General features: G+C 49.4%; 2 protein-coding genes across 2 annotated transcripts in view; one reads left to right on the top strand and one right to left on the bottom strand.

The window, feature by feature from the left end:
* Nucleotides 1-12,156, top strand: part of XRRA1 (X-ray radiation resistance associated 1) — a 16,699-nt gene extending 4,543 nt beyond the window's left edge. Inside the window, exons 7-18 of the mRNA XM_042792552.1 lie at nt 847-980; nt 1,582-1,680; nt 2,786-3,045; nt 3,865-3,905; nt 4,683-4,799; nt 5,805-5,898; nt 6,609-6,727; nt 7,151-7,411; nt 7,978-8,143; nt 8,267-8,379; nt 8,824-8,929; nt 9,767-12,156. Coding sequence (XP_042648486.1) covers nt 847-980; nt 1,582-1,680; nt 2,786-3,045; nt 3,865-3,905; nt 4,683-4,799; nt 5,805-5,898; nt 6,609-6,727; nt 7,151-7,411; nt 7,978-8,143; nt 8,267-8,379; nt 8,824-8,929; nt 9,767-10,011 — 1,755 coding nt within the window. The 3' untranslated portion in view covers nt 10,012-12,156. The remainder of the gene's footprint in view (nt 1-846; nt 981-1,581; nt 1,681-2,785; nt 3,046-3,864; nt 3,906-4,682; nt 4,800-5,804; nt 5,899-6,608; nt 6,728-7,150; nt 7,412-7,977; nt 8,144-8,266; nt 8,380-8,823; nt 8,930-9,766) is intronic.
* RNF169 (ring finger protein 169) lies at nt 10,875-27,304 on the bottom strand. The gene is made up of 6 exons (XM_032998439.2): nt 27,235-27,304; nt 20,768-20,914; nt 19,732-19,844; nt 18,914-19,013; nt 12,510-16,858; nt 10,875-11,215 (listed from the first exon to the last, which is right to left on the bottom strand). Exons 2-5 carry the CDS (start codon nt 20,867-20,869, stop codon nt 15,653-15,655), a joined length of 1,521 nt encoding a protein of 506 aa, XP_032854330.2. The 5' UTR covers nt 20,870-20,914; nt 27,235-27,304; the 3' UTR covers nt 10,875-11,215; nt 12,510-15,652.

Genomic DNA, 27,304 nt, shown 5'->3' with positions numbered 1-27,304 from the left:
CTTGCCTGGATTTCTCTGGTTTCTGATTGCTGCTGAATATAAAGTTTTGTCTTAAAAGGTTTATTTCTTCTTGTCTTATTCAAAGAACTGTTGGTGGCTCAGCTGTCAGATCTGTATGCTCAGATCCTGGCCTCCCTCCTGACTTTGGGAGGCCCCCAAATCCATGAAATATAGGAGAGCTTCTCCCATGCACTGTTGGTAACCTACTCAAGGGTTTGACTCGGTCACTGGTCACATGCCCAGGTGATGGGCAACCAAATTTCCAAGGCTCAGGAGGCCAGGGTGGATCCTGTCCATCCCTGTGTGCCTCTCTGAGCAGCCCCTGTCACTGGCATCAGCTACGGAAGGTGGGGATGGGACCTACCTAAGCTCCTCTTCTTGCCATGATCCCAGCTTCACCCATGACCAATGTCCAGGATCTTGTTTGCTGACAGCCTGGAGAAATCAGCCCTGTGAAGGCTGATTGGAAATTCATATTAAATGGATTTGGAAAGTGCTTTGGGAAAGCACTCCTGGGAAAATGCAGCCTGTTGTAATGTCTCGGCAGGGCTATTCCTGTTCATGTATCCTGGAAACCCTTGTCCTTGCTCCCAGCGGGGTCTGCTCCTTGGTTTTCTCCTGGCTGTTGTCCCATGAGTCAGACATGTGAGTGGGGGGACCAGCCCTGAGCACTTCTGCCAAAGTGCAGCGTCCCACCGCTGTAAGTGAAGTCTCTGCATGTCAGAAATGCTCACAGCATCACTCTAGGGTGGGTGAAAGTCTCCTGGCAATACTTGATACCCACCTGGGGAAAGCCAACAGAGATTGTTCTTTGCTCCAGGGGATTGTTCCTTCTGTTTCCTCCAGGATCTGGATCTCTCCTATAATAACTTGTCCCCCCAGGACATTTGGACATTGGGAGATTTGTCCCAGCTCAAAGTCCTTTGCTTGACGGCCAACGGGCTTCGGTCCCTGCCTCTGGACCTGGCAGGCTCGTGGGAGTAAGTGCACACAGCAAGGGATGCTCCAGTTTGGTGGGGAGCTGCCGGTGGGACACACTGGTGAGGGAGCAGCGGGGATGGCAAGGCAGTGGGGAGCAGCGAGGGTTGGCAGCCTGGGATTTATCCCTCTGGGCAACACAGCTCAAACTGGAAAATCAAATAACCTCATGGCTGGTGCTAGGCGGGAGGGAATTGTTATCCTAGCTGAGCCCCAGATCACCCAGGGCATCTGCTGTCACCAGCAGCTAGAGGGGAACCTCTGGCCAGTGATTCAGCAGCCGTGTCGGGTGGCTGAGCCATGTGAGTAGGATGCTGTTTATTCGTCATTAATTAGACCCTTCACGTATAGCTTAGCCACAGTTGCCATGCCAAGGTATCTGCTGTTTGCCATTGTTGGAGATAAGATGCTGAGCTAGATGGTCATTTGGACTCATTCAATTTAGCTGCTTTGAGGTAGGATATCAGTTTTCTATTAAAAGAATGAAAACAGCCCCAAGTCCAGTCTCCCAGTGGATACACCTTCCCACAGTGACAGCAAATGATGAGTTTTTCACCCGTCTTTGCTTGAGCGTGTTATTAAGGAGCCTTTTTGTATCTGCAGCTCTGCTCATTTAAGGTTTCCATCTCTGGAGGTCTTGTCGCTGGATGACAATCGTCTGTCAGACCCGAGTGTCTTTGTGAGCCTGTCTCAACTCTGCAGGTAAGGAAGTTCCTGGCAGCAGACAGCTCTGGCTTTCGGGGGCTGGCAGCTGCCTCTGTCGGCTGTTGCACAGTAGAATGCTTAAAATGAAAAACAAAATCTTTGTGATTCACTTGGATACTTCCCTGTTTAGTCTCTCTAGTATTGCAAATGGGACTGAACGGAAGCAAACAGCCGGCTGCAAAGCACAAGCTGGCCAAACCTGGCAGGTGGCTGGTAATTCAGCTCCTGCCCTGGGTATTTGCTGATCTCCAGGTCTGATTTGAGAAACGGCAGTTGCTTTCTCCATTTTCCCTTCCTCGCCCCAGATTCAACATTACTTCAGCACAGCAGCACTAGGAAAGGCTGCAGATCAGCTCCCTCTGTTTAATGTGGGCTTTTGTGATCCAGCTAGAGAGGTGTCACCAGGAAGGGGGGCAGCTCACATCCCCCTCAACTGGGCTGTACTGGGTTTGAGGCCAGCACAGAGACCTTCTGGTGTTCCCCTGTTGCTTCCAGTGCTTCAAACTGGAGGTGGGAATTGGGTCTGGCTTGTTGCCCAGGCTCTGCCGAGACATTCCTGGAAGAAACTGCACCTTGTTCTCAGAGTTTGTGAGAGAAGAGGGGGGAGTGGGTGAGGTTTAGACACAGGACTGTAGGGCTGGGGTGTGGAGGTTTGTGTTTCTGCTCTTCCTTAAGCTGTTGTGTGACCTTGGGCAAGTGCACTGGTGATGTTACACTTCCATGGGAAGGTGGAACATCGTTAGGGAATCCCGGTAGGACTGCAGCTCATCAGAAACTTGGGTGATTGAATGAACTGCCAGGATGTCTCCTTGCCTATTAAATTCTCATCAAGAGATGAGCTTAGAGCTAGGTGACTGAAGTCACAGGCTTCAGGGGCAACGCTGGGCTGTGCCAAGAACGGAGCCTGTGCTTGGGATTTGGAGAGGAAGGGGAGCGGGGCAGCGAGACGCGGGTGTCGCGGATGGCTCCGCGCTGCTGCTGGGAAGCCCAGCGAGGCGGCAGGTCGAGGGCCAGCTCCCTGCCTCGCGGGCACCGGGGCGAACAGATGGCGTGTACGCCGACAGCAATTGTGGAGTTTCTCACGCGTTTCCTCTTCCCGTAGCCTGAGGGAGCTGAATCTGGACAGGAACGGGATTTCAGCTGTCCCCTACATGCACCAAGCAGAGAGCAGGCAGTTCTTCCTCCACCCCGCGCTGGACGGCGACAGCTTTAGGGCAGAGTGGTACAAGTCCCTGAGCAGCTTCTGGCAGCAATCCCGGCCACCGCAGCAGGAGGACACGGAGGTGCCAGCAGAGCTGGAAGTGAAGAAAGGACAGCTTGAGTATGTCGTGTTACAGAGCGAGGGGGATCCGGACAGGATGGGTGAGCAGCGCCTGCCTCTCTCTGCCCGCGCTGAAACTGCGGGGTGTTTCACTGGGAGTGGGGTCAGTTATGTCAGGGTGAGGATCTGCTGGATGTCTACTAGTGAGTGAAGCAGCTTGGCAAAATTAAAACAGTGAGGGAGGGATACATGCAACCATTTTAGCCATCTCAGCTAACCTGTACGGTCCCTTTATAATTACTGGGAGCTTACTGGACCTGAATCACCCTGAAGCAGACATCTGCCATGGTTCAGACAGAACAGCCCCTTTCTGTCTCCTGGACTTCTTCAGGGTAACTTGCTCTAAAGGAGACATTTCATGCTGACTGGGAGGAAAACTGGTAAAAATGGGGAAATAATTCAGGTTAGGATGTGGATTACTGTGGATCCCGGACAGGCAGAGGGCAGGAAGGTTGTGTGAGTAGGTAGCCCACACACAGATCTGCATTCCTGGGGTAGGTCAGCTCTCCCCTCTGGATGTCCTTACTGAGGTGTGATGCGCACACCACGCTGGGCCACGCGACGGCATGGATCCGGAGGCTGCCTGGTGTGGATCGGGCTGTGATGGAGGCTGCTGGGGCTCCTCCAAACACTTCTCCTGACTCTTGGCTTGCTGTGGGCCAGTAGCAGAGTTTCTGCTGGGTTTGAGGGATGTGGACCTCACCCAGAGCAATGGGGCTGTCAGCAAGCCTGATCCCCCCTCACCTTGGGCACATCTTGACATTGAACCAGATCCTGCCTGAAGCTGATTTCCTTTTCCAGGGTAATTCCAGCACTCAGCTTCATGTAGAAACCTTCATTTTGCTTGTGTTTCATTGCAGAGATTGTTTTTAACTCTGGCCCTCAGGAACACCCAGTGCTGGTAAGAGCCGTTGGCTGATCTGCAATTTGGGGTGTGAGCTCCAAACCTTCCCTTCCCTCTCAGCTGAGTTTCAATAAACTCGTGGGTACAGCTGGGATGCTGGGTGCCTGCAAGGCTTGCAGTGAGTATTGTCTCTCATCAGGGAAATCAGGAGCAAATTTTCCCGTAACTAAGGGACACAAGAGCTTAAACTTGTCTCATTTTCAAATCAAAGCTGGGTCACAATTTTCTCATGACTGTGTGCCCTCCCTGCCTGGGGAAGCGTGTTCTGTGGCTCAGGTGGGGCCTGAAGCTCAGGAGCTGGGTGTTCTTTCATTCTTAGAGCTGTAATCTTTCCCCCTCACATCTATTTACGTGATGCTCTTCAGAAGCAAATGTTTGAAGCCAAAGACCCTGATTTGTTTTAGAACTTGAGTAAGCAGCTGAGCTTTGGTGACGCTGAGCACTCGCAGCATGTTCTAGCATTAACACACACATGTGTGCACATGCACGCTCCCTGAGGGCACAGCTGCTTCCTCCTGAGCCCTTGCACATTTTCTGTGATGAACTGATGGAGTATGGTGCATTTGACATGACTTCCTGTGGGGCTCCCACATTAGCGCAGAGGCCAAAGCAAGCTGCCACAATTCAACCTCTGAAGCGGGTCTGAGCCAAAAGCTCTTCAAATTAGAGCTGTATTTGGGCTCAGGAGGGTGGTATCCTGCTCCTGGAGGTGTCTCCTGCCACTGGAGCCTCTGGAGTGGTGTCTCTGCTCACCCTCTTCCTCTTCTCTTTAAGGTTGCTCCCAGGGAGGGAGAACTATCTGTCTCCAAGACTCTGCCAGCTCCCTCCATGTGCCGGGGTGTTTGTGCTCCCTTTCCTGTACTGAAGCATCTCAGCTTGGCCTTCAACAAGGTGATTTGGGTCCCGTGGCTCTGGATAAGTGTAAAAATTCAGCTGCCTGAGCCCGGCCTTAGTTTCCTGGGAGACACCCTTGGCCTTTAGCTGCCACTGCAGAAGGGCACAGCTCTCCCCAGCTCCTGTGTCCATCTGCCAGCCCAGGGGAATGCGTCAGATATCCAGGATCTCTCAGAGTGGGGCAGGACATCTATTTAGGCAGCTGAATTGCACTCAGCTTGTCTAAACCCATGCAAATTTAGGGATTTCATCAGCAAATATATGAAGGATTGCCCTCTCCCTGGACTGATCCTTTGCTGGAGCTGCCTGGTAGATGGTGATGTCTCATCATTGCTGGTTTTGTGCCAGGTTATACCTGTCTGCTGAGCCACATTGGGTTCTCAGTGTGCCCCAACAGACAAGTAGCACACAACAGCATTTAAGCTGCTCTTCCTGGTGCTTTTGGCTTCTGCTCAGGGCTTAATTCATGCTACTTCCCAGGTGGGTGAGGTTATCACCGCTCAGCGAGGGGCATCCCCTGGGATGGCAAGTGAGCGCTGCTGCCGTTCCCCGCGTGTCCTCACTCTGGTTTAGGTCACTGCCTTGGCAGTGAGCTGGTTTCTGGCTGCCGTGCCCTGGCCAGGCTGTGGTTTGGACTGCAGGGTGGTGAGGCAAGACTTTTTTTCCTGGCCTGGGCTGGAGTTACAGCTCTTCTGAGCAGGAAAAAAAGTCCTGGCTCTCCACCTTGTAGCTCTTCTGGGCACTGGAGGCACCAGTTCTCTGGCTGCAGTGTGCAGGATGGAGAGCGGGAGCGCAGTCTCTGTCCTTGATAATCACAGGCAGCAGAGCTTCTGGGTGTTTCTGGTTAAGGGATGCCATCTCCCTCCTCCTCCTCCCCACTGCACGTGCCAGAGTCCCCACGCAGTGGAGGGACGTGCTTTGGTGGGAGGGTTGGGATGGAACTCTGCAGCCTCCGGCATGACTCAGTGCTTAGAGCAAGCAGTAAACTATTTTATCTTGCAGATCGCAGATGAGACAGCTCTCTTACCTGTGGCTTTCTTCCCGTGCCTGAAGGAGCTGACGTTTCACAACAACCCTCTTACCACCACCCGAAGCGGTACAGTATGAGCCTGACTGTGGCAGGACTCCTGCGTTGTCCCTCCTTTGTGGTTAGCTCTCTGGGACAGGGACCACGTTGCTTCTCCATGTTCAGTCACTCCTGCCACGCTGGCCCTGGCCCAAGCTCTTGGGGAGGTGCTTTAATTATTGCCCTTCTCTAAAGAGCAACACAGATAAACACTGCTCTTGCAAACACTTCATGCCCTGCTGCCGCTCTCGGCCCCTCTGAAGTCTATAACAGCCCATCTGTGACTGTTGCAGTGCAGTTTCAGGTTAAATTTTGCTTCCCAAATGGTGTTCGTCCCACAAAGGGCTTTTCGGAAGCTCATCCAGGTTTCCCCCTGCAGCAGCTTTCTGAGCAGAGGGGGATAAACCCCAAACGTGCCTGTGGCCTCGATAAGCAATGTCTGAAGGTAGCCAGAAGGATTATGACGAAACGCTGCAGTGATGTTGCTCCCTGCACAAACTACATTTAGACTAGTAAATAAAACAGGTCAGGGATGTTCCTCTGGCCTTGGTGGCACATAGCCCAGTCCAGTGTGTCCTTAGGGCTGAAGCATCTCCCTGCAAAACCGGGTGGCTTCTACTCTGGTCCCTGAGCTGAGCCTGGGGTTAGCTGGCACAGGCCAGAGTTTGCTGCCAGCGATGGAGCAGGGTATGAGCTCTCCGCCAGCTGCCTGCAGCTCCGGTGAACCTCCGCTTCCCCAGGGCAGCCGCCTCTGCTGAGCCGACTCCTCCAGCACAATCTGGGGATTAAACTTGTCCGACAGAAGAGCCTCGCCGCGGAGAGGCGGCACTTCTCCATCCCTCTCCAAGCCAGCCGCAAGGTGAGGATGTGCCTCAGGAGCGTGGGGTTTTTCCTGCTGAAGGCAGGGATGAAACTCTTGCTGCAGTACTCAGGGTGGGATCGCCCAGTAAGCGACTTGCTGGGGAGCATGGGAGGAGCTGGTGGGACACAGGGATCCCAGCGGGGTTGGAGGGAAGGGTGGGAAGGGTTGGGGGTATTTTTTCTCAGAATGAGGCTGGGGGAATCCAACCCCCGCCTTATTGCTGCCCCAGGCAGGGTTTGTCCCAGGGTTTTTGGGTTCAGTCCTGCCCATCGGTCTTGGTGGAAGGATCCTGTGGGACTGAAGATGCTGTCAGGGTGTCCCTGGAGCCGGGGCTGTCCGGGCACTCCCTGTCCCATCAGGACCAGCCTCCAGCCATCACACCTGACCCCATGTGTTGTGTGTGTGTGTGTGTGTCCCCAGGTCACGTCGCGTCTCCCCAAAGTCACGAAGCGGCCGCTGATGCTGGAATCTCCTGCCAGCCCCTCTCTGTGGAAACTGCTCCCAGCTGTGGTGGAGGCTACGAGAAATGCTGCACCTCCCAGCCCGGCCCAGCCGCTGACCCCCAGCAGCTCCGGGACCGCAGCCGGCAGCCAGTGGCCGGTGCTGGGGACAGGGGAAGATGACTCCAGGCCTCCTCCTGGCTCAGCTGAAGAAGACATCGCATCCTTCTTCATGACGCAGGTGAGGCCGGGCTCTAAGTCTTTAGGGTTTGTCCAGAAATGGTCCATAAATGAATCTTCCTCTCCTAAGTGAATGAACTGTGTGCATGTGCTGTGGGTACCAGTGATGATAACCCTCCTTTGACTGCAAAGGATTTAAGGAAAGAAGCACTACTAAGAAGCAAAAATGCAGCCTTGTGACCAAGAACAAGCATTGGTGACCTATTTTGCAGAGCGGCACAGGGCTGTGCTGGCTTGGTGGGTAGCTCCAACTGCAAGAGCTCATCAGCCCACCATTTTCCCTGCAGCATCCACTGGAAAACTCCCTCCTAGAGCTGACTAGGGCAGTTTTTTTGCCTTGATTTCCCTGAAAATCTTGGGATTATCAGGGTAGAAAAAGTGCGCTGGGATGACCCCTCTTTTCCCTGAGCCCGATCCTGCTGAGCAGAGATGGGATGAGGTGGTGGCTGCATGGCTCGGTGCCGCTGGGAGAGGCCTCTGGCCACAGCAGGACAGGCTCTGGCTGTCTCCCTCAGCTCGACTGGTAAGAAATGGCTGTGGTGAATTCCTTTCTTTTGCTGCTTTGAGGTGGAGGAGGTGCCCAGACCCCTGTCGAGACCCACGGCAAAGGACGGGCTGGAGAAGATGAGTGAGGAGAGCGGGGAAGGAAGCTCCCAGGTGATTCCGGAGCGATACAAAGGCTACGAGGAGCTCCTCGGTGGAGACACAGACCCAGATTTTATCGAGCCAGTTGGTGAGTTGAAGATGGCAGAGGGCTCCTGCTCAGAAAAGGCAGGTTGATGAGCACTGTGGTCCACTCTGACCAAGAAAGATGCAGCAAAGGCTTTTGTGGTGCCGTTTTCCCTCTGGTTCACAGGGATACAGAAGAACGTGCAGGCGCTGTACTATATCCTGAATCACCCCCTGGTTTACCGGGATGCCACGCCACGACTGGACAGCATGCAGAAGCCCTACGTGCCTCGGAAAAAGGTAAAGAGCCAAAACTCCGAAGGGAGACCGGTTGCATCTGTATCTGGATCAACCCACGGGGTTGGATGGATGTTGAGAGCCCGAGCGTGGGCTTGGCCCCGGATCCCGATCCCAGCACCTCGCTGTTCTCCCTCCCTCGTGGCGTGGTGCGTGCAACCCCCCCGGGAACCATCCCTGAATCCACTGCACTGCTCGGGGGGTTGCAGAAAGCTGATCCAGTGTTGCTCAATAATCTTAAATTGGTGTCTAAACTGGACCAGCTTGGTCCAAAAAACAAACAACAAAAAAAACCCCAACCCCTCCAAAAAAAGACCATCTCACCTACCTTGTGCAGAAGCACAGACCCAGGTTAGTTTGGGAGAGGGGGCAGGAAAAGGAGGTGGAGGATTATCAGCTTGGAGGGTGGAGGGGAGGCACACTGCAACCTCCCCATCTTCCTTGCAGCGTGGGAGGATGCCCGGCCCTGCTACCCGAAAGACAAGAGCAGAGATCCTGGAAGGAATCCTGATGGCCATGAGAAACACCTCAACCATCACAGAGGTGCCCCTGGGTATGTTCCCGCGTTCCCAGCTCCTCCCGTTGACGGCACTGCAGAGGCGGGGGCAGGATCTGAACATCGAGGTGTCCTTGAGCTGGTGGGGCCCCAGGGTGCGGCTGAGATGGGAATGAGGGTCCCCAAGGGCTTGTTGAAACACTCTCAGCCCACCATGAGGTTGGACCACAGGTATGAGATGAGAAAAATGAATTATTTAATTCATTTTTGGCCAAGGGTTGACAGAGGGGTAAATGTAACCCAAGACACGGCCGGGGGTCTCTGGATCCACAGCTGCATTAACCCCACCCCGAACCCAGCTGTTGGGAGAACGGTCTTGGAGTAAAAGTGGTTTTTCCTCCGAGATGAAGCAGGACTTGGGTTTCTGAGCACTGGCCATGTTTGAGCTCCATCCCAACCCCGATGGGGGTACAACCCTGAGCTGCTTGCGCAGGCAGGACCCGGCTGCTCCTCGGTGCTGTCTCTCTTCCCTGCACTGCCCGGGGGAAAGGGGGAGGAAAGAAAGGCAAGAAATTAAGGCACTTTTCGTAGGCTACAGGAAGAGCCACTGCTCAGGCTTGAACCCAGCACATCCACCTTCACTTGAGTTGCTCGTGACCACCCGTGCCTTTGCTTGTGGGGCTCCCGTGTTTCGTGTGGGCTCCAGGATAGCGCTGGATCCCAGCTGCTGCCTTTGTGTCCCTGCCACAGTGCCGTGCCCCGTGCTGCGGGGGGACGGGAGAGAGCCGGGGCCGCTGGTGGGCAGAGGCATGGGAGGGAAGATCAAAAATATTGCAGCAGAGGAGCTGTCCCATTGCTCTGCCTCACCACCCCCCCCCCCCCGGCCTTTTCCAGCTTCTGTTTTGCAAAAGAAGAAATCCAACCCCAGGGCGTACCGGGAGGCGCGGAGGCTGATGGAGGAATTCCGGGAGGTGTTCGAGATCCTCCGCGTGACCGTGGGCGAGGAGGAGGCCAAGCTGTCGGATGAGGTGCAGGTGGTAAAAGCCCCTCTCACAGAGGTGACGTCCAAGCAGGGGAGCCCCAAAAAGCTACAGCTGCTAGGGAAGAGCACGGCCAAGAAGGTGCCCAAAGTCCAGTAAGCAGCATAGCCAGGAATTGAATAAAACATCCCACACTTTGGTCCTCTTGGATAAAATATGCTATTTTGTAACCCGTTTGGAACCATTTTTCCCCTCCTGAAGTTGGAAAATCCAGCGTGGCGACAAGATTCTGCTCAGGTTTTCAGGCAGCGCCTCCCAGCTTGAAAGCACCAATCCAGCCCCAACGCTGCAATGCCAGAGCACGCGAAAAACGCGTCTGCTCGTTGTTGTGCTCTGCAGAAAATAAGGTGTGTGCTCACCCATCCCCGTGCAAAAACTGGCTTGTAAGGAAAAACTACTGCACCCTCTGGGCATTGTTTGGGGAAGAAATGGAAAGGGTGGAAAGCGCGACCGCCCTGGCACAGCTCACGATGGGGCTCTGCCCGTGTTGTACGAGGGGGTGAGCAGCAACCCCACTGCCCTGACCGAGCTCCCCGGTCCCAGCATCTGTCTGTCCCGCAGCCAAACGCTGGGGAAACCCCATTTTGTGCTGGGGCAGCTCTGAGCACGCAGCCCATCCCGCCGCAGGGATGGGCCCCAGCAGCCAGACCTGAGGGTACCCAGGGAGCCAAGCTGAGCAGAAAATACTTACTAAAAACCTAAATCCATCCCCTGGGCTGGCAGCCCTAAAAACCAGCAGCCAGAGGGGTTGGGACAAGGCGATGGAGGATGCTTGCTTCCCACTGGCCGCCTACTTACATGAAAAATATGGTATTATCCTCAACTATCCCTTTTTTTTTTTTCCCCTACAAAACATCAATCAACAACCTCATTCAGCCAGGGGCCACTGTAACCCAGTTGACATAGGCAGCAGTAGGATCCTGCTTGTTTCCAAGCGCAGCAACTTGAGCAGAAACAGGTAGTTCACTGTCAGAACCTGGTTTTATTCTGTTTTAACCTCGGCCTTTGTCCTGCAGTTAAAGTCCTCGTTGCTGTTAAAATGTACATGTTATTTGTACACAGTTGGCATTTTTCTGGTTTGTGACAATTTTTTCACAAGCAGGATTTACTCTGTTCCAAATAACAGAAGCCACAACATGACAGACGCCTGCATGTCATTTTACCCACACATTTTACACATGCAAGTCAAGAGTCCTTCAGTAACTTCCATCGTTTTTTTAAAACAGTCAGATGAAGCCACGTTGGTTCAGCTGAGACCCAAAACGACCGTAGTCTTTCACCGCCCTGGTGCTCCGCTGGCGAGCTGAGGAGAACACGAAAGCACAACAATTTAAAGCATTATCAGAAAAAAAAAAGCGTAGCAACACCTAGTTTTGTTTCAAACAGTTTGACAAGTAAACACCAAGGAAACCAGGCATACACAACCCCCCTCTGTAACCAGCTGAAGGTTTTTCTGTTTGCATAGTGAAGAGCTAATTCTAGAGCTGCTGCTTCGCGGTGTTTTACAGACACGGGGAAGAGAAAGGTTTGTGTCCGATGCGTGCGACAGGCGGGGCTCATCCCAGCTTCCGCTCAAAACCAGTCTCACGTCCCAGTTCCACCCAGCTGCCAGCCACGCGGACGCCTCGGGGCCCCGTCACGGTGCCACGCGAGACCGTCGCGTCCAAGTTGTTAAGTTTTTGTTAAAACTTCCACCCCCCCCAACCCCTCCCCGTGCACGGGACAAGCTCCTCGTCAGCCTTTGGCCGGACAACTGGGAGAGGGCACAGGGCTTGGCGGGTCCGGGCGCAGCCCTGGGGTTTGTCCTCAGAGCATGGCTAAAGGCTTGTTTTTAAAATCAGTGATAGTCTTTAAGGCTTCAACCTCCCCCTTTGCTTTCGTTGAGAAAATACAAAGAAGCGCTTGTTCAAGCTACACTTCATGACTACTGTGCACTGCATGTACAATAGCATTTGAAGAAAAATACTGACGATATAGAACAACATTATACAATCATCTGGCATGATCCCTTCTTTTGGCACTTTTCCTTCATTTATCTGATCTCACTGACTCCAAACACGGCCCTTTCCGTACGGCTTTTCCCGGGCAGAGAGCTCCGGAGGGTCAGAAAGCAACTTTCCGGAGTCGGTGGCATCTTTGGCAGACACGGTCCTTCTGTCGTCAAACCAACCCCAGCCCCTCCAGCGCTACCGGCAGTGCAAGCTCTTAACCTGATTTTTTTTTTTTTTTTTTCCCCTTTTCTTACAAGAGAAGACAGCTTCACATTTTGGGAGGACGCTCGCGCGCCTGCACTGTCCCACAGCCGACAAGGGCTGCCTTCCTCCTGGAGACAAGGTGGCTGCAGAAAGGAGGAGGGTTAGAAATGACTTTTGTATAAGTGTAAATAAATACTTGGTTTCATCTTAGGGCCTCTGCAGATCTTGTGCTGCATCCACCGTTCAGCAAGAGGTATTTGACTTTCAGCTGGCATTATCTGTGGCAAAGGTAGCGTCATACCTGACCTTTCGAGGGTAGAGGCTGGGAATTCCTGCTCTTTTAAGTGTAATTATATACATTTTTTTTTTTTTTTTTTTTTGTGCGAGCTTACACAAACTTACAGAGTGTTAAATTAATAAAACATTCATCCTAGCTTCGCATCGCCTCAAGTCTCGAACCCGACACCGCCTCGGGTGGATTCCAGCCGAGGGCAGTCGCGCTCTCGCTAGCTCAGGAAGAAGGCGAGAGGGTCTAGGCAAGCCGGCTGGCAAACGGCCGGCGTTCTCCTCGGTCCTTCAGCGACGAGATGGAGGAGCGAAGGTAGAAACGCAGCCGGCAGCTTCACCAGACTAAAAGCCTGCGGGCGCACGACCTGGTGAGAAAAGATGGAGCCTGCCCCGATGCTTCACCGCGACCGCAGCCCTTCCACGAGACGATCGCGACGCCCCGTCCCAAGGGCTCCTTCGATGCGGATGCAACGGGCCGTGTGTGATGCTGAGGGAGCCGGGGCCCAGTGAAGGTGAGGTTTGAGAAGCTGGAGGGATGCGAAGGTTCCCGTTAAGGTTTTTGTTTTGTTTTGTTTTGTTTTGTTTTTTTTTTTCTGGCTGGGGCCAAGCTCCAGCTCGGGCATTGCCTCCCGCACTTCTGCCCAGCTCCGATTTAGAAAGAGGAAATTAACACACAAAAAACTAAATATTTATGTAACCTTTTAAAAAGAAGACATTTAAGACACTGGCCTGGTGCGTTGGACTGCGAAATCGATTTTAAGAGAGGGGAAGAGAGGATACATTCAGCATGTAAATCTAGTTTTTTGTGGTGGTGGCTTGCTCAGAGAGCATGCAGCAGCCCAAGCCTGGGTGAAACCTACACGAGCGCCTCGATAAAGCAGGAAACTGTTTAGGGAAGGGTGATTCGGGCTCAAGGAATTAACCGTGGGGAAGGCGCAGGGAGAAGGGCGCCTGTGAAAATAATTAGAAATCTAGAAGCACTTGAGAAGCGCATGCTTTAGCTCCAAATATTGGGAAAAAATGGCATGAATTCTGAGTAAAAACTGTGGGTTTCCCTTCCGGCCTTATTTCATGGCACAGGGCAGAGCCAGGCCACTGCTACTTCTCTCTGCGCTGCTCTCCTAGGTCTGGTCAAGGCTCTTAATTACTGAATTTCCTTCCAATTCACAGCTGGGTAGGATTTGATTTGGGTCAAAAGTGCCTGCTTCAATCAGCACCTATCGAGGCTGCGGCACGGGAGAGGGCAGGGAAAGCCATCGCCCACAGCCGCAGCAGGCAGGCCAGGTCTAGCCAGCCTTAGGTACGACTTTAAATATCCAGTAGTTTGTGTGTTAAGGAGATACAGAGATAGAGATATATATATATTACGGAATCATTGCTATAAGATTTCTCAAAACGAAAGTGTCAATCTGTTGAAATATAGTATTTAAAATATATAAATTTTATCCATTAAAATATAAGATTTCTTTTTTTAAAAAAAAAATCCAGTTCAATTAGGAAAAAAGCGCCAGGGTCCTTGCAGTTATGCAAGTATGCCGGGAGAGAAAAAGAAAACCAATTCCCGTTTTTCTTTTTTTAACCATTTAAGATGGGAGGGAGAAAATCAACCTTTTTTTTAGATGGAGAAAATCAGGCAATGGCCATTCTCTTAGATCAGACCCATCTGTTTGAATGCACTGGCCAGCCTCCCTTCACGCCGTGGGTCACGGTAAGTTTGCCCCAGGACTGTTACACCCTGACAATACCGCTCGTCCTCTGGCACACGGGTCAGCAAGATCGTTAACCCCCCCCAGTCGAAGGTCCCTGCAGGCACCGAGGGTCCCCAGTGAATACTCTGCAAGGCAGCTTTCAAGTATCAAGTCGAGCTGATGTTTTTTGAGCCTGATTACTGGAAATAATCGATGAAATTCTTGTGCTGTTAATGGATGATGGAGAAGAGGATTAGAAACACCAAGGGCCCGGAGGGCGGGCTGCCACTAAGGCCACATCTGGGTAGACAACACGCGCTCCACCAAAACCCCGGCTCCGAGCTAGCTCTGGTCCAGGCTGTCGTGCCCAACTTCATGCTTTTTAAGTGGAAATTTTTAGTGTGTCGCTCACCTGAGCTTCCTCAGTGGTTTGAACCTGAAGACGGCTAGCTCGGAGCAGGGGCAGGGCGGGCTTGCATCACCCTGAGCGCGGGAGGGCTGGGCTCCCGTCCCAGCTCCGCCGCCAACCCACCGGGATGCGTCAGATACCTCGGGATGCCTCCTCGGGCCGCTCTCGGACGCGTAAGGACAGGTCTTAGGTGTGCTGAGAGATCTCTTAACTGAGCAAGATCCTGCAGGGTACGTGTCAGCAAGGAGAACATCCTTCCCAAAATCACCTGGCTGGCGTTTCCCTTTCTAGATTTCAATGTTTGTGGGAAGAACATGAAACTCTCTTCCCTCGGAAGAGGCAGGGACCGAGAGAAAAGCTGCATTTGCTCCCAGCTGCTCTCCCCGAGCTCTCTGCTCTCTCACTAACACGACTGTATGAGTTCCTGTATGGCTTTTTAGTAAAAATCCTTAATTTATGTCTGTCTTCACTGCATTTGGCTTTCTACTTAATGAAGTATAACCTATGATCTGTACTGCCAGTGCAGACAGTGAGATATATTCATTTATACGTACTACGGGTGGTTCTGTTTGGTGTTTCCTAGCAGAAATGCAGCTCAGCCTCCCTCCCCAACAGCCCTCAAGTCAGGTCATTCAAACACGCTGACATCAGTAACAGTCTGACCACCCCAGCCGGCTGCACCGTAAAGGAGAAAACGGGGCAGGCAGAGAGGAGAAGCCTGTTTCCAGGACAGAAAAACCCTACTTCCCTCTCCGCGAGGAGAGCTCTGATTTCTCTTGGAGTACTGAAACAACAAGGCAAGGAACGGCCGAGGTCCTTATCCCCTACCCCAGGTGCTGCTCACACAACCCTCCTAGCTGGGGACCCCAAATGTCACCGACTCGTGTAGAGGTGTTGCAGTGTATTCACAGGGATGACGGACACTTCCTTTGGACCAACGGACCAGAACGGCTGGAGGATTTTTTTTGATTATTCTCTCTTTTTTTTTTTTCTTAATCTGAAAGGACTCTGGCTTCTCTCTGAACTGGACCTACAAATGTCTTACCACCAAAACGAAAAAAACAATTGCCGTGGGTGGAAGTATGACAAAAAATAGTTTTCCTATAAGATAATCTGATAAACCTCATCGTCCTCTAGAAAGGCAACATCGTCCACCAGTGCTACTTAGCACCCAGAGTGCTCTTTGACCGCAGCAGATACCGGTCGACTCTGACTTTCCGTCTATCCACTGTCCTATTCTCGCTGTCGAAAATCCGCTGCAGATGCAGGGCCAACCTCCTGTCCTCCTCCTCTTGCTGGAGCTTCTGCTCCATCTCCCGTACCAAGCGATCCTCCGGAGGCAAGCCCACCTCCCCTGCCGCGTGCCTCAGTCTTTTGACAGAGCCGTTGTGCTCCAAGTGCTTTGTTTTGCAGCGTCTCTTCCGGCCCCGTCTCAGCGACGGGGGCTGTTCCCCGATGATGTTCTCAACAGAATTGCAGGTGCTGTTCTGCACGTTGATCAATTCGCTGTTGTTCAGGTATTTCAGCTGCTTTTTTCCCGATGGTTTGACGGGGACTCCTAGCGTGCTGTTGTCAGGCAGCGACGCGCTGACACCCATGAGTCTTCTGCTCAGCATTTTTGGGCCGAGACTAAGACAGGATTTGTCCATGAATGCGTTCACTTTTAGGTCAGGGACTTCGGACACTCGTGTGTTTAGGGAGGTGACATTTGATCTCGCATCTGGTTCACTGTCGTCTGTTGTTAAGGCTTGTGAATCTCTGTTTTTCTCACTCCCTCTTCCCAGCTTCGTTTCACTGATGGAAGGGAAGAAATCCAGCTCGGGGCGAGGGTCTCCTGTTGTCTCAGGTGGGAGGTGGTCATCCTGCACTTGCGGCTGCTCTTTAGTGCACGTGCTGGAGTTGGTGATGTCAGGAACTACAACGTCTTCCCCGGGCTCCGAAGCCAAGGACGTGAGGGTTGCTTTAGAGAGAGTCTTTTTGATCTGGCGCTCCTGAAATATCTGCTCCCATTTTTTTAGTATTCTAGGACTGGCCTCGTAGGTGGTCGGCTTCTGCAGGCTCCGGTTCAGGTTTCTCGGTGTGGATTTGATAATGAGAGGGCTCAGGACTCTGCCATCAGGAAGCCTCTTTGGAGGAGTACACGGGGAGCAGACGATAGGCTTGAAGTGGTTGAGCTCCTCCGAGATGCTGTCGTTGCTCTCGGGGCTGATGGATCGCTCCGGCTTGTGCAGGGCCGAGAGGGATGAAACGGGGTTGAGAACCAGGCGCTTCTCTGCCGTCAGGTCTGGGGCGGAGAGGCAGCGGTTGTTTTGAGTAGACGACAAAACTCCGACCAGCGGTGTTGACGTGCTGGTGACGGGTGGCACCTGCAAGGCAAGGCACCACAGCTCAAAAAGTTTGTCATTGAGAAGAATACGGGCAAGCGTGTGAGAGGAGAACAGAAGAACGTGAGGCTACCACCCTCGGGACCTGCAGCAGACCAGCTGGAGAGCTCTCTGCAACAGCCGTGGCAGCTTCTGCCGGTCACGGCACCTTTTAACATAAGCAGAGAACACCAGGAGTCCAGCATGAGCTGGGTCTCAAATTTATTTCAACCTAAGACCTGTTCTGGACACGGGTGGCAACCACTCCGATGGCAAAATGCTTGAAGCAAGGCAAGCCAAGAAGCCAAGAAGCACTGTCACCACCCTGGCTGAAGGAAGCCACACTCTTCAAGGGAAATAAATGATCTCCAAAGTTTTTTTAGCTCCCTACCAAGCTGTAGGAGAGAAAGAATAAATACTTGGCCCAAGTTTAACACACTGTGCTGCAAAACGTTGTGAGAAGGTGTGTATGTGCCTATGGCAGACTGGTGGAACAACCTTGATGAGTGGTCCCAGACCGCAGAGCGGCCACCACGCAGGACACCGCCCGAGGCAGCCTCTAAAGCACAATGCTTCTTGTCATCCCCAAGACCATCTCCTAATGATGCTACATTTGGAATGCGACAGAATCCAGTCACAAATAAATCCGAAATAAAAGCTGCATGTACACAACTGCAAATGGTATTATTCTTAGCTCTAAGATGAAATTACTTTATCCAGCAGCTAGTTTGAACAACAATAGCCTTGTCTTGATTAGCCTGAGAGTTGTTTCTACTACCTTATTTTGGGGTCAAAATAAGATTGTGGAACACCCTCGTGGTGCAACTCTTAATTGGTCAAGTCCATAAGCCATGTGCTTTGAAAGACCAAGGTCCTGGGAGGGAAGGTCAGTTATAGACCCTTGCTTTGAGCTCAGTCCAGCTCCTGGCAACTGGACCACGGTCCATGTTCATAACCTCAGAGATGGTGAACACTGGGGTCAACTTAGTGTGTCCAGTGGGGTTTTTACCATTTTCCAAGCAACGTCCCCCAAACAAACTGATCTTCCGAAAGATTGCAGAGGCTTTTGTTCCTTATGGGGGTCTCTGGAATTGAACCCTCCCCTTCTCCAGCTGGGATGAAACTGAGCCCAGGAAGGAGGGGTGTCAGCATGAGGAGGTGGAACGTCCTAGCAAGCGGCCCCGGTGGAACTATTTTCCACGCTGAAAACTCAGAGCTCTCGTGATTTCTGCCACTGCTGCCAGCCACCAGGATCCCACGGGCCAGGAAAGCACAGCAGAAGCACAGAGACAGAGATCAGTACGAAAGCGAGCGTGCAAAATTTGCTTCTGCTGACAGGGCCAGAGGGGTCAGTGGTGCTGCCCGGCACGGCGCGAGAAAAGGCATTTGCAAAGGTGGTGTCCAGTGAGCGGAAGGTACCCAGCGATTACTGCTGCAAGAGCCTGAAAAACCCCTGGGTCAGATTTGCAGTGGTGCTTCATGGTCACTGCTTATTTTGAAGCAGTGTGGTGCACTGAAAAGTCAGGCCTGTTGCAGGGGGTGACAGATATGGTTGGTTCGTTTGAGCTGCTGGATGTGAGGGGAAGCAAGAGCAGGCCAGCTCTTCCCATGGCGCGGAAGTGCAAAAGGAAGTATCCTAACATCAGGAGAGCAATGAGTTTTGCTCTGTTTAAACAGCTTTGGAAGAAACAGGAGAGAAAGAGAGGATTTTTTTTTTTTCTAAACTTACAAAAGATTTTTCTTTAATTGGCTGGGCATTCAGCCTTGAAAAGAAAATTAATTACAACACAAAAGGATGATAAGTACCCTTCCGACTTCCAAATATCCTCCAGTGCTAACAAACAACTCTGTAAGCTGTCTACTTTTCCGCTTAGTAATTTCTAACCTAGCAGGTTTTTATTGTGAGCTGCAAGGAAGTGATTGGCCTCATGGCGATAACGCAGCACCAGCAGCACCACAAACACAGTATTTTATATCTCCAGATTATACCGGCGCTGTGTAACCTCAGATAAGAACGTTCACATATAGGAACCCGACGTTTCCAGGCGCAACCAGTACCTTTGTTTTGTTGGCCGGGGCTGATCTCTGCCTGCTCTTTGATCTCTCCTGAATGGTGTCGTTGCAGCTCCGACTCCTTTCCACCTTGGCGGTTAAGTTCCTGGAAAGCAGATGGGTGAAAACAGGAGATTGTTCACGACCTGAGGAACAACCAGCCCGGCAGCAGCTGCCTGCGGGGGAGGCATCAGCCTTGGCAGCAAGAGATGCCTCCTACGCCCTGGGGGTAAAGGGATCCAGAAATCTTGGATCTGCTGCAGAGTCCTGGTCTGCGTTCAAGGGCTCCGCGCTAAACACACTGACACCTCCACCTACGGCTTATAATTAATTGAGGTCAGAGCTAATGACGATGCTATGGAAACCTCTGTGCTTCTCATATGAAAACACACTTAGTTACTCAGCCGCTTCCACTGCATCATGCAACAGCTTTCACTGATAAGCTCTTTGGGGCCGATGCAATCTCTTAGTAGCTGTGCTGGAGAAGGATCCAGCACTCTTGAGTTCATCACACAGAATTTTGTATTTCAATGATTTCTGCCATGTAGATCTACAGGCAACAATTTTTCTGCTACATGGGATCAACACTAACTTTGTTAACCCCCAGGATTTTATAACAGGTAGGAGGCAATCAGACAGACTCTATATTCTACCAATGAGTCTGTTCTAAAATTCCAGAAAAAATATTACTTATTTTGGATTGGAACAACCATTTTAATTAAATTCAAAGCATCTCAGGCATGTTTAGAATAACAGTCCAAAGAACATGAGATTTACATCTCTAATGAACGTTAATCAGCTTGAATCAAGTCTCAGCATCTTACCCTGTAAGGAAAGCAAAGGAGTAGGCACTGGTTTTGGAAACAAAAGCCGACCGATGCGTTTGCTTGCCCTGGAATGGTTCTTCATTCTCTGAATCCGAGAGACGCTCAGGAAACTGAAGTCAATCAAGGAAGAGTTAGCTGACACGTACAACAAAAAGAATCACTTGGAAAATAAATCTCTTTCTTGCAAAGATATTAAAGATTCCAAAAGCCCCCGTTCTGATTACACCTAGAGGACATAAACCAAGACTGTGACCTGCCAGCAGATACACACACTCGTGCCGCTCTCTTCGTTGGAGCTGGAACAGCTCAGAGGCTGTCCCCAATAATGCAAAGATAAACACACAGCTCCTATGTGTATCTGTCAGTCATTGAAGGAAGTTAATTTATTGATCAAGGAAATATGAGAAAATCCTATAAGAAAGGTACAACAGGACGTTATATTCAGTACCCACATATCAGCCCAGCAGTCTTTAAATCTTAAGAGCATTTCTTGTGGAGTCTCACAACTGAAATGAGAAATAGGCAAAACTCAGCATGAAGAATCTGCTGGACTACAGTATCGTACACCTACGCTGTAGGAGATTCATGGAGAAACATTCAGGGAAATGCACATATGCCTGAAGACTGAGGATACACAAAGCAGAGCAGTTACCTCTACAGATTTAACTGATACATTTGGAAGAGCTGCACCTTCAGTCATGAGTAAAGTGGGTAAAAGGGGGGAGAGAAACTTCTAGAAGAACATCTGTAGTCATAACAAGCCCTAGAAGACAGTTCTCATTAACATGGGCCTTTATAATCTGTTACCTCGTAGTCTTCAAGGGCTAGAACAAAGTCAGTCAACTAATCCTGGAAACCTCCCTATGTCAAAGGATGAAAGCTCCCAGTTTCAACAGGCAGGAACAGGAGATACTCAGCTAGTCAAGGTCTTAAAAAAGCCTTGTTCTTGTTCCAGGACTGAGTCTTAGCAGCATTTCACCTACCAGTCAGTGTCTATGATGTGGATAGGAAAGAGAAGTGCAAGCTGACTTACACACTCTTGGTTCACTTTAAGCACTAAAGCTTCATCTTTTTTCTGCTGTTCTTCCATTTTCCTTTTTCCTACATCCACGTCATCTAAAATGAACTTGTGCATCAGATCCTCAGAAGCTTTTTCTTCTTGCAGTTTTTCTTCTCTCAGCTGGAAATAATGACAAAAGAGACAGCATAATTAAAATGTTTTAAGTCCTACACCTGGTTGCCAACAAGTGATTTTCCAGGAGTCTGGACGCATCATTTAATTTTGTGTCTTTGTTTCTCTACTCTAGAGTAGAGCCACTGCCTCTCTCTTGCAATAATGTAAAGATTGTTTTTTTTCTACAATGCTTTCATGTTCAGGCACTCTACACAGATATCATGGATATTGTCTTTGCAAAACAGCAAAGGCACTGTTAGGTCCAGGGTTTGACAGAGACTTCTCTGCCACACTATTTTCTAAAATAGAGAGACAAAAGCTCTTGTCTACTTGTAGACAATCATGCTACAAATAAAAATGTGCAAAACAGTAGTTTCATGCAAGACATGACACTTCAATTTTAGTCTTCAAATGGCCTGCAACACAGTACACATCACTTGCCAGACATACAGACAGCATCACCTAAATTAAAACTGGCTCGATACAGCAATTCCCATGTTGAAACCACACCCTGTACGAAATCCTGTTTTTTCATTGATGCGTTGGGATGGAGTAGACCCAGAGAGATTACCTAACGCTCCGATGGCCAACTGGAGGCCCAAGACTGATCTCAGTTTATCAGCTGAAATGCAAATGCAGGTGAGAAGTGCAAGTGATTCCAGGGTCTAGGGCACAAGGTACCCGACCCCAGGGGATCCTGCCCGCTGCACAGCGAACAGCCGCTGCCTGCGCTTCACGCTGGACCGACTTGGTTTTTCCTCCTGGCTTCCTACTCTGCTCCGCGTAGTTAACCTCTTATTGAAGTCCCCTTGCCTTTTTAATCCATTCCTGCAATTTAAAAAGTTTGATCCAAAGGGGGCACTTTCAGCCTTTTTGGTATCACCTCCTCTGAGGAATACTTCCCCTGTATTTCCCTGTTTTTCTCTAATTCTGATGCATTCTTGGATGCTTTCTTGCTACTTTTTACTATCCCAGCAAATCAAAATGACTCCGATGCAACATTATTTTATCCACACGTGCTGTGCTACTGCCTTTCACAAACCTGAAGGCTGCACAAGAAATCCTACTGCACTGCCAGGGCAGCCCCAGCTGCGTCCTGTTGTGTTTCCCACCCTTTTTCTGTGCCTGAGGCATTTTTGCTGTGCCTTCTAAAGCGTGCCTCTTCCATGAACTGCCAGTCCCCATATCTTCCTAGAAGATCCCCTACCCATTCTTCAGCTTATGGAAGTCCGGTAATAAGAGAGAAGTGCAAACATTTTCCTTCCTTCCCTCTGAAAAGCACAATCCATCACTTAGTGATTCCTTCTAACCAACCACGGTCAACTTTTGTGTCCACAAGCCCCTGTCAGCCAGGCTCTCCCTGCAGAGATTTTCTTCCCGAACTGAAGGATTATCCCCAGCACGATCCACGGCTCTGATGGGTTGCATGTCCTGCTGCATTATTTTGCTCACCTTTGCCTAAGGAATCAAACTCCCCATTTCTTCCTGGACCTCTTTTCTGCCAACTTGCAACTCAAAACCAACCCCCCTTTTCTCTTCCTTCCCACCACCTCTTCCCGATGAACAGGCTCTGCAGTACGTACTTCAGTTAACACCGTCTGATTGTCCTGGCCCAGGATAACATCACCCAGCTCCCTTCTCACTCCTTACTCAGCTTGTCGGTCACCTCTTCCTCAACTTCAGGTTGACACAGCCATGAGTAGTCTCCATATATGTGTATATATACCAGGTTCTTCCTTCTTCCTGCACCCCACCTCTGCGCATCCTCGCCTGGGACAACAAGCCTGCCCTTTGATTGACAGATCTCCATCACGCTGATGAATCACAGCTATGGCTAAGCACTAGGAATTCAAATACTTCTGTTTATTCCTCCCATTTGAGTGTAGGCATCTCAGATACTTAAGAAGCTGCCCTGTTAGGTTCCCTCCTACCTTCTCACCCCACCGCAATCTCCTCCTTGCCTCCCAGGAGAGCAGTGCTGTGGAACCCAGTGCCCTCCAGTAAAGCTCAAGGCATCCGCAGGCAGCTTGAGCACTGACCCTACAGCATTGCACATAAAGGCAGTGGGTGACACTGCACCAACTCCTCATTCTTCCAAAAATATATGGTATTTTTTTCCCTGCTGAAGCCAGGGGGGGGAAAAAAAAGCATGGGCATGTGGATGACAAAGAAAACAGAGTTCATGAAGCGTTACATGAAAAGCACATCATGACTTTCAGACTCCTAAATCCTACTGAATCCAAACCCCCAGAGACAAGGAAGAGAGAGGTAGGAGGAGAGAAGGTAGAAACCAGGAAAAAACCCACTGTTTGGCTGATTGTGGGCGTTCAGCAAATGTTTTCAAAGACTGGTTTGAATTCCTGTTTAGAGTTGTTTTAAGATGTATCTTTAAATTCCTGATCTATTAATAATCTCAAGCAATAACTACAACCCTGTGTCTGACTAATATAAATTATGTCCACATGATGCAGACAGGATGAATAGTCTGCTGTACGTTTCAGGAACAATATTTCTCCACCTTAAGGAGTCTTTTTTAAGTATCTGAAAAACAAATTCACATCCAGATTTATCATAAAGATTACTTTTTTTGGCCAGCTGAAAAATACTACCCAACACTTGTGTGCCTTCCGTATTTCTCACATGGAAGAAAGCTATATGGAAATGTTTACTTTTTTGACTAACTTACAAAATTATACTCAATTCCCAAATCTAAAGCCACAAATGTATCTAACAACATACAGGAATATTTAAGGACTTTGGGCAAACCCACGGCATGGTTAACGTGAGGTCACTGCCAACAGTGAACAGTGAAAAAAGCAACAACAGTGAAAAAAGCTGCTAATCCTAATTAACGGGATATAAAAAATAATTTAGGTCCAAAATTCAGGTTGCAAACAAAAGCAAACTCTAATGATAAAATCTGTACGAACTAAAAAAAAAATAATTTTAAGTAGACTAATGTAAATTATCTCCCAGAGAATCTACTTACAAATGTGGCAATTCTGTGCTGGGACGTGAGAACTAGAAACTGAAACAAGCTGATGTGAAACATCTACCCTGGGAGAAGGATCTTACATTATCTGAGAAGCATCTTAGAAATACTGGATGTGGGACCATCAGCTGCTATTAGCAGCACGGTTCTCAGAAAACACATTTTAAACTGTCTGTAGCCCTTTTGGATATTGGACCCGCAGGACAAAATGCTGTACAAGCAAACACTAATTTTTTTTTGCTCAAGAATTGCTCAAGAAATGACCACTTCAGGAACATCATTCTTGATACTCACATTTCTTTCCAAAAGTTTGGTAAACTCACGTTTGGTACCTTCTCCGCTCCATAAACTGTCTGGGTTTGCTTGCTCACTCCCCGAGCCTGCTCTGTCTACCCATGCTGCTGGAAAGCTGCATGTCAGCACATGCCTCAGGTAGGAGTTTCCCTCCTGATTGCGTGTGATTACAAGCAATAGGCTGCTTGTGACAGAAAGACAGTTTAACAGGATGAGTTAGCTTTTTAGTGCACAGATATCCTCCTTTGGAAGAAGATAAAATACAAGGGCACCAAGTGCACTGTGTAAAAGAGGAAAAAAAAATCTTGCTATCCTGCACTGACAGCAAACATTTCATCTCACTCTGAAAGCCAGTCGAGAAAATTACACTGCGAGATTATCCACTTCAAATAAAAAATTCTTCAGTACATAATTATGGTAACTAGTTTGTTTTCAACTGCAAAAGGCTGGGAAGCAGGTCAAGAGCTAGGATTTATAAAACAACTCACATCTGGGAGATGTGAAAGCTTTTGAAGGCTCCTCTCCCTTCCTCAGGAGGAAAGCCAGCACGGGTTACCCCCATCTCACGGTCAGGGAAGCTGAGATGGAACCTCTTGCCTCGAGACAGAGAGGGAAGCCCAGTTATACACAAGTTTTGATTCCCAAACCCGAGTTCTCATCCCCTCTTGCCTAATTCAGAAGTTCAGAGACACCAAGAAACTCTCACTAAGTGGCAACAGTCACAGTTTTGCCTGAAATAAGGAAAAAGCGTGAGTGCATCATCAGTTGCCATTTTGTCAGCAAAATTACATTGCCCTTTCCTCTTAGATGATGATTCAGAGAATCTCCCCCCTCATGCCAGCTCTTTCAGACGAGGTTCATAAAAAGTGAGTTTAAGCTGGCAGAGGAAAGAAACCTATTTCCCATCTGCCAGTGAGCAAAAAGGGGAAGGCAGCAGGCTGAATAGAAATGAGACAAAAACATGCCCAAAACACCAGAAATATGTTAAAGTATTTCCTTTTGACTGGTGGGGAAGTGAGAAGTGTTGGCACTGGGCTGCACGTAGTATCTTTTTGCTGAAGTCAAGCAGTAGATGCAAAAACTTCTTCAGCTGCAGACTGACTATGCTTCAAATGTGCTTGCTTGAACTTTAGATATAATATTTAAAGTTGATAACGAAGTGATCAGGATTAACAAGCGGTGACAAATTTCTCCCTTTGTCCTGCACGGATGCAATGCTCCTACAGAAGTTTTATGGACCACGGGATGGTTTAATCCTTCCAGAAGATCCAGATGTGCATCAGTCTGGAGGCAGCTGGAAGAACTGCAGAGCTAAGATCCCGCCTCAATGAGCTCAGGTGGTTCCTGCTCCTCTGGACACCCAGGAAATTCTGGCCTGGCAGCTGGTTTGAAGACATCAAGCAACAACTCTGGAGGATCAGTGATGAGCTAGCTCCAACATCATCATGGAAAGTCTCCCACTCACTATTACAGAGATATTTATAAAACCCTAGCAAGGCTTACAGTTAATACCTAACTTTATTTCTTCTTTAAGTCAAAGATACCCTAAGTATATTCATCCTGAAGGTTACAGTGAAAAAAAATTAATTTGCCAAATACACTGAAGCACGTTTAAGTTAATTAATAAACTAGATTTTTATAGAGAATTTTTAGAGAGAGATTTTTTATATAGATTTCTGTGTACTTAAGTCTTATGCTGCTGCCTAAACCAACTGTTCCTCAACAAAAGGCCTCACTGTTGCTAAAAATGCCGCAACTCACAAGACTTTACGCACAAAACATGCTTGCCTACTTAGTGAAAGTCACCTGGACCACAGAAGAGTTTGCATTTCTTATGATCGGTTAATGAAAGATCAGAGTCAGCCAAAGTTATCCTAATAAGCTGTAGTGACACTGCCCATCACTGTCACTGCTAATTCCACACACAGAGAAGCAGGAGAGAAGACCCTTCCACATTTTTTAAATTTGTCTCCTCACATATATGCATTTCCCACAGGAGTTATTTACCTTAAATATGAACTAAAGAGTATTTCCCTACTTTGCATCACTCAGTGGACAAGGCTATTTTTCTAACTAAACATCAGCTTCCCAGCCCTTTTTAAAGTTGTGGAGAGCTTCAAGTGAAATCCCAAAGAAAATTCAACAATGAAAAGCCCCCCTGTTCCCTTTCCCCAGCAGGTAAACCAATCAGCGACAGGTTGGACCCATCTCAAAGACAAACACCATCACAGAGATCAAGGCCCCGGGACAGCGATTAAATCTATTGACAGAGACACCAGTGGCGGGGCAGAGTCCACGTTGTTTCAGCAGGTCCCGGCAGAGGAAGGGATGGCAAAAGCAGGAGCTACGAGTAGAAACGCGAATGTTTTGGCAAGTTATAGGCGACTCTCACGAGAGGGGTTGCAATGGAAATCATTATCCACTCAGCTGCAGCAGCCATTGCTTTCGCAGTAATGTTTCTCACTTAAGAAGCAGCCAACTTCCATAAATGACTAGCCACTGGAGATATTTCAATGATTTAGTTAAGAAAAAAATCCCTTTTTAAATGTAAAAAATATTTTCCCAGACTTTAACTCCAAAACAGCTGAAACGCTTTTCTTCCCTCCTCATTTTTTTGTCTTTAACTGACATTTTTTCCTTGCCTAAAAATAGACAGAAAGCTCTAGTTTGGAATAGATTGTTTCTGAGAGGGATGTTACTGCAGGAGATGCCTTATGCTGAAAAAGCCTTTATGGAACTACATCCACAAATACGGATGCTCTGATTAACCCCGTACAACCAAAAAGTTGCTCGAGGTCCACCAAGGAAGGTACATTTCCATGTGCTGGAAGGCAGCCCAAGACAGCAAAATCTGGCTTCTACATGCTCAATTACTGCCAATATCTTCCTGAACAGGCTGAACAGCATAAAGGGAATAAATGACCTGTGTTACAGAGCAGGAATAAAAAGCCCTGCAAGTTTCCCTATAGGTAGGATGGCATTCCCACAGGAAATCCAAGTTATTCTGGAAGAAAAAACACAATTACACAGAATACTGTACCTTCCTTAGCTGGCTTTCATATTCTTCTCGGAGTTCCCCGGGTTTGCTTAATTTAATGGGTGCTCTGAAT

This window comes from Tyto alba, unplaced genomic scaffold, assembly GCF_018691265.1.
Source record: "Tyto alba isolate M040663 unplaced genomic scaffold, T.alba_DEE_v4.0 Super-Scaffold_2, whole genome shotgun sequence".
Taxonomy (NCBI): Eukaryota; Metazoa; Chordata; class Aves; order Strigiformes; family Tytonidae; genus Tyto; species Tyto alba.
The sequence above is the reverse complement of the archived record's forward strand: the minus strand, read 5'-3'. Positions and strand labels throughout refer to the sequence as shown.

Bases quoted from the DNA above. Each gene is read 5' to 3' on its own strand.
- RNF169 (XM_032998439.2), bottom strand. From the start codon at position 20,869: ATGCACAAGTTCATTTTAGATGACGTGGATGTAGGAAAAAGGAAAATG. The intron at 19,845-20,767 runs GTAAGTCAGCTT...GATTGACTTCAG, and splicing joins TTAAAGTGAACCAAGAGTGT to TTTCCTGAGCGTCTCTCGGA. The intron at 16,859-18,913 runs GTACTGGTTGCG...CTTGCCTTGCAG, and splicing joins CCCCGGCCAACAAAACAAAG to GTGCCACCCGTCACCAGCAC.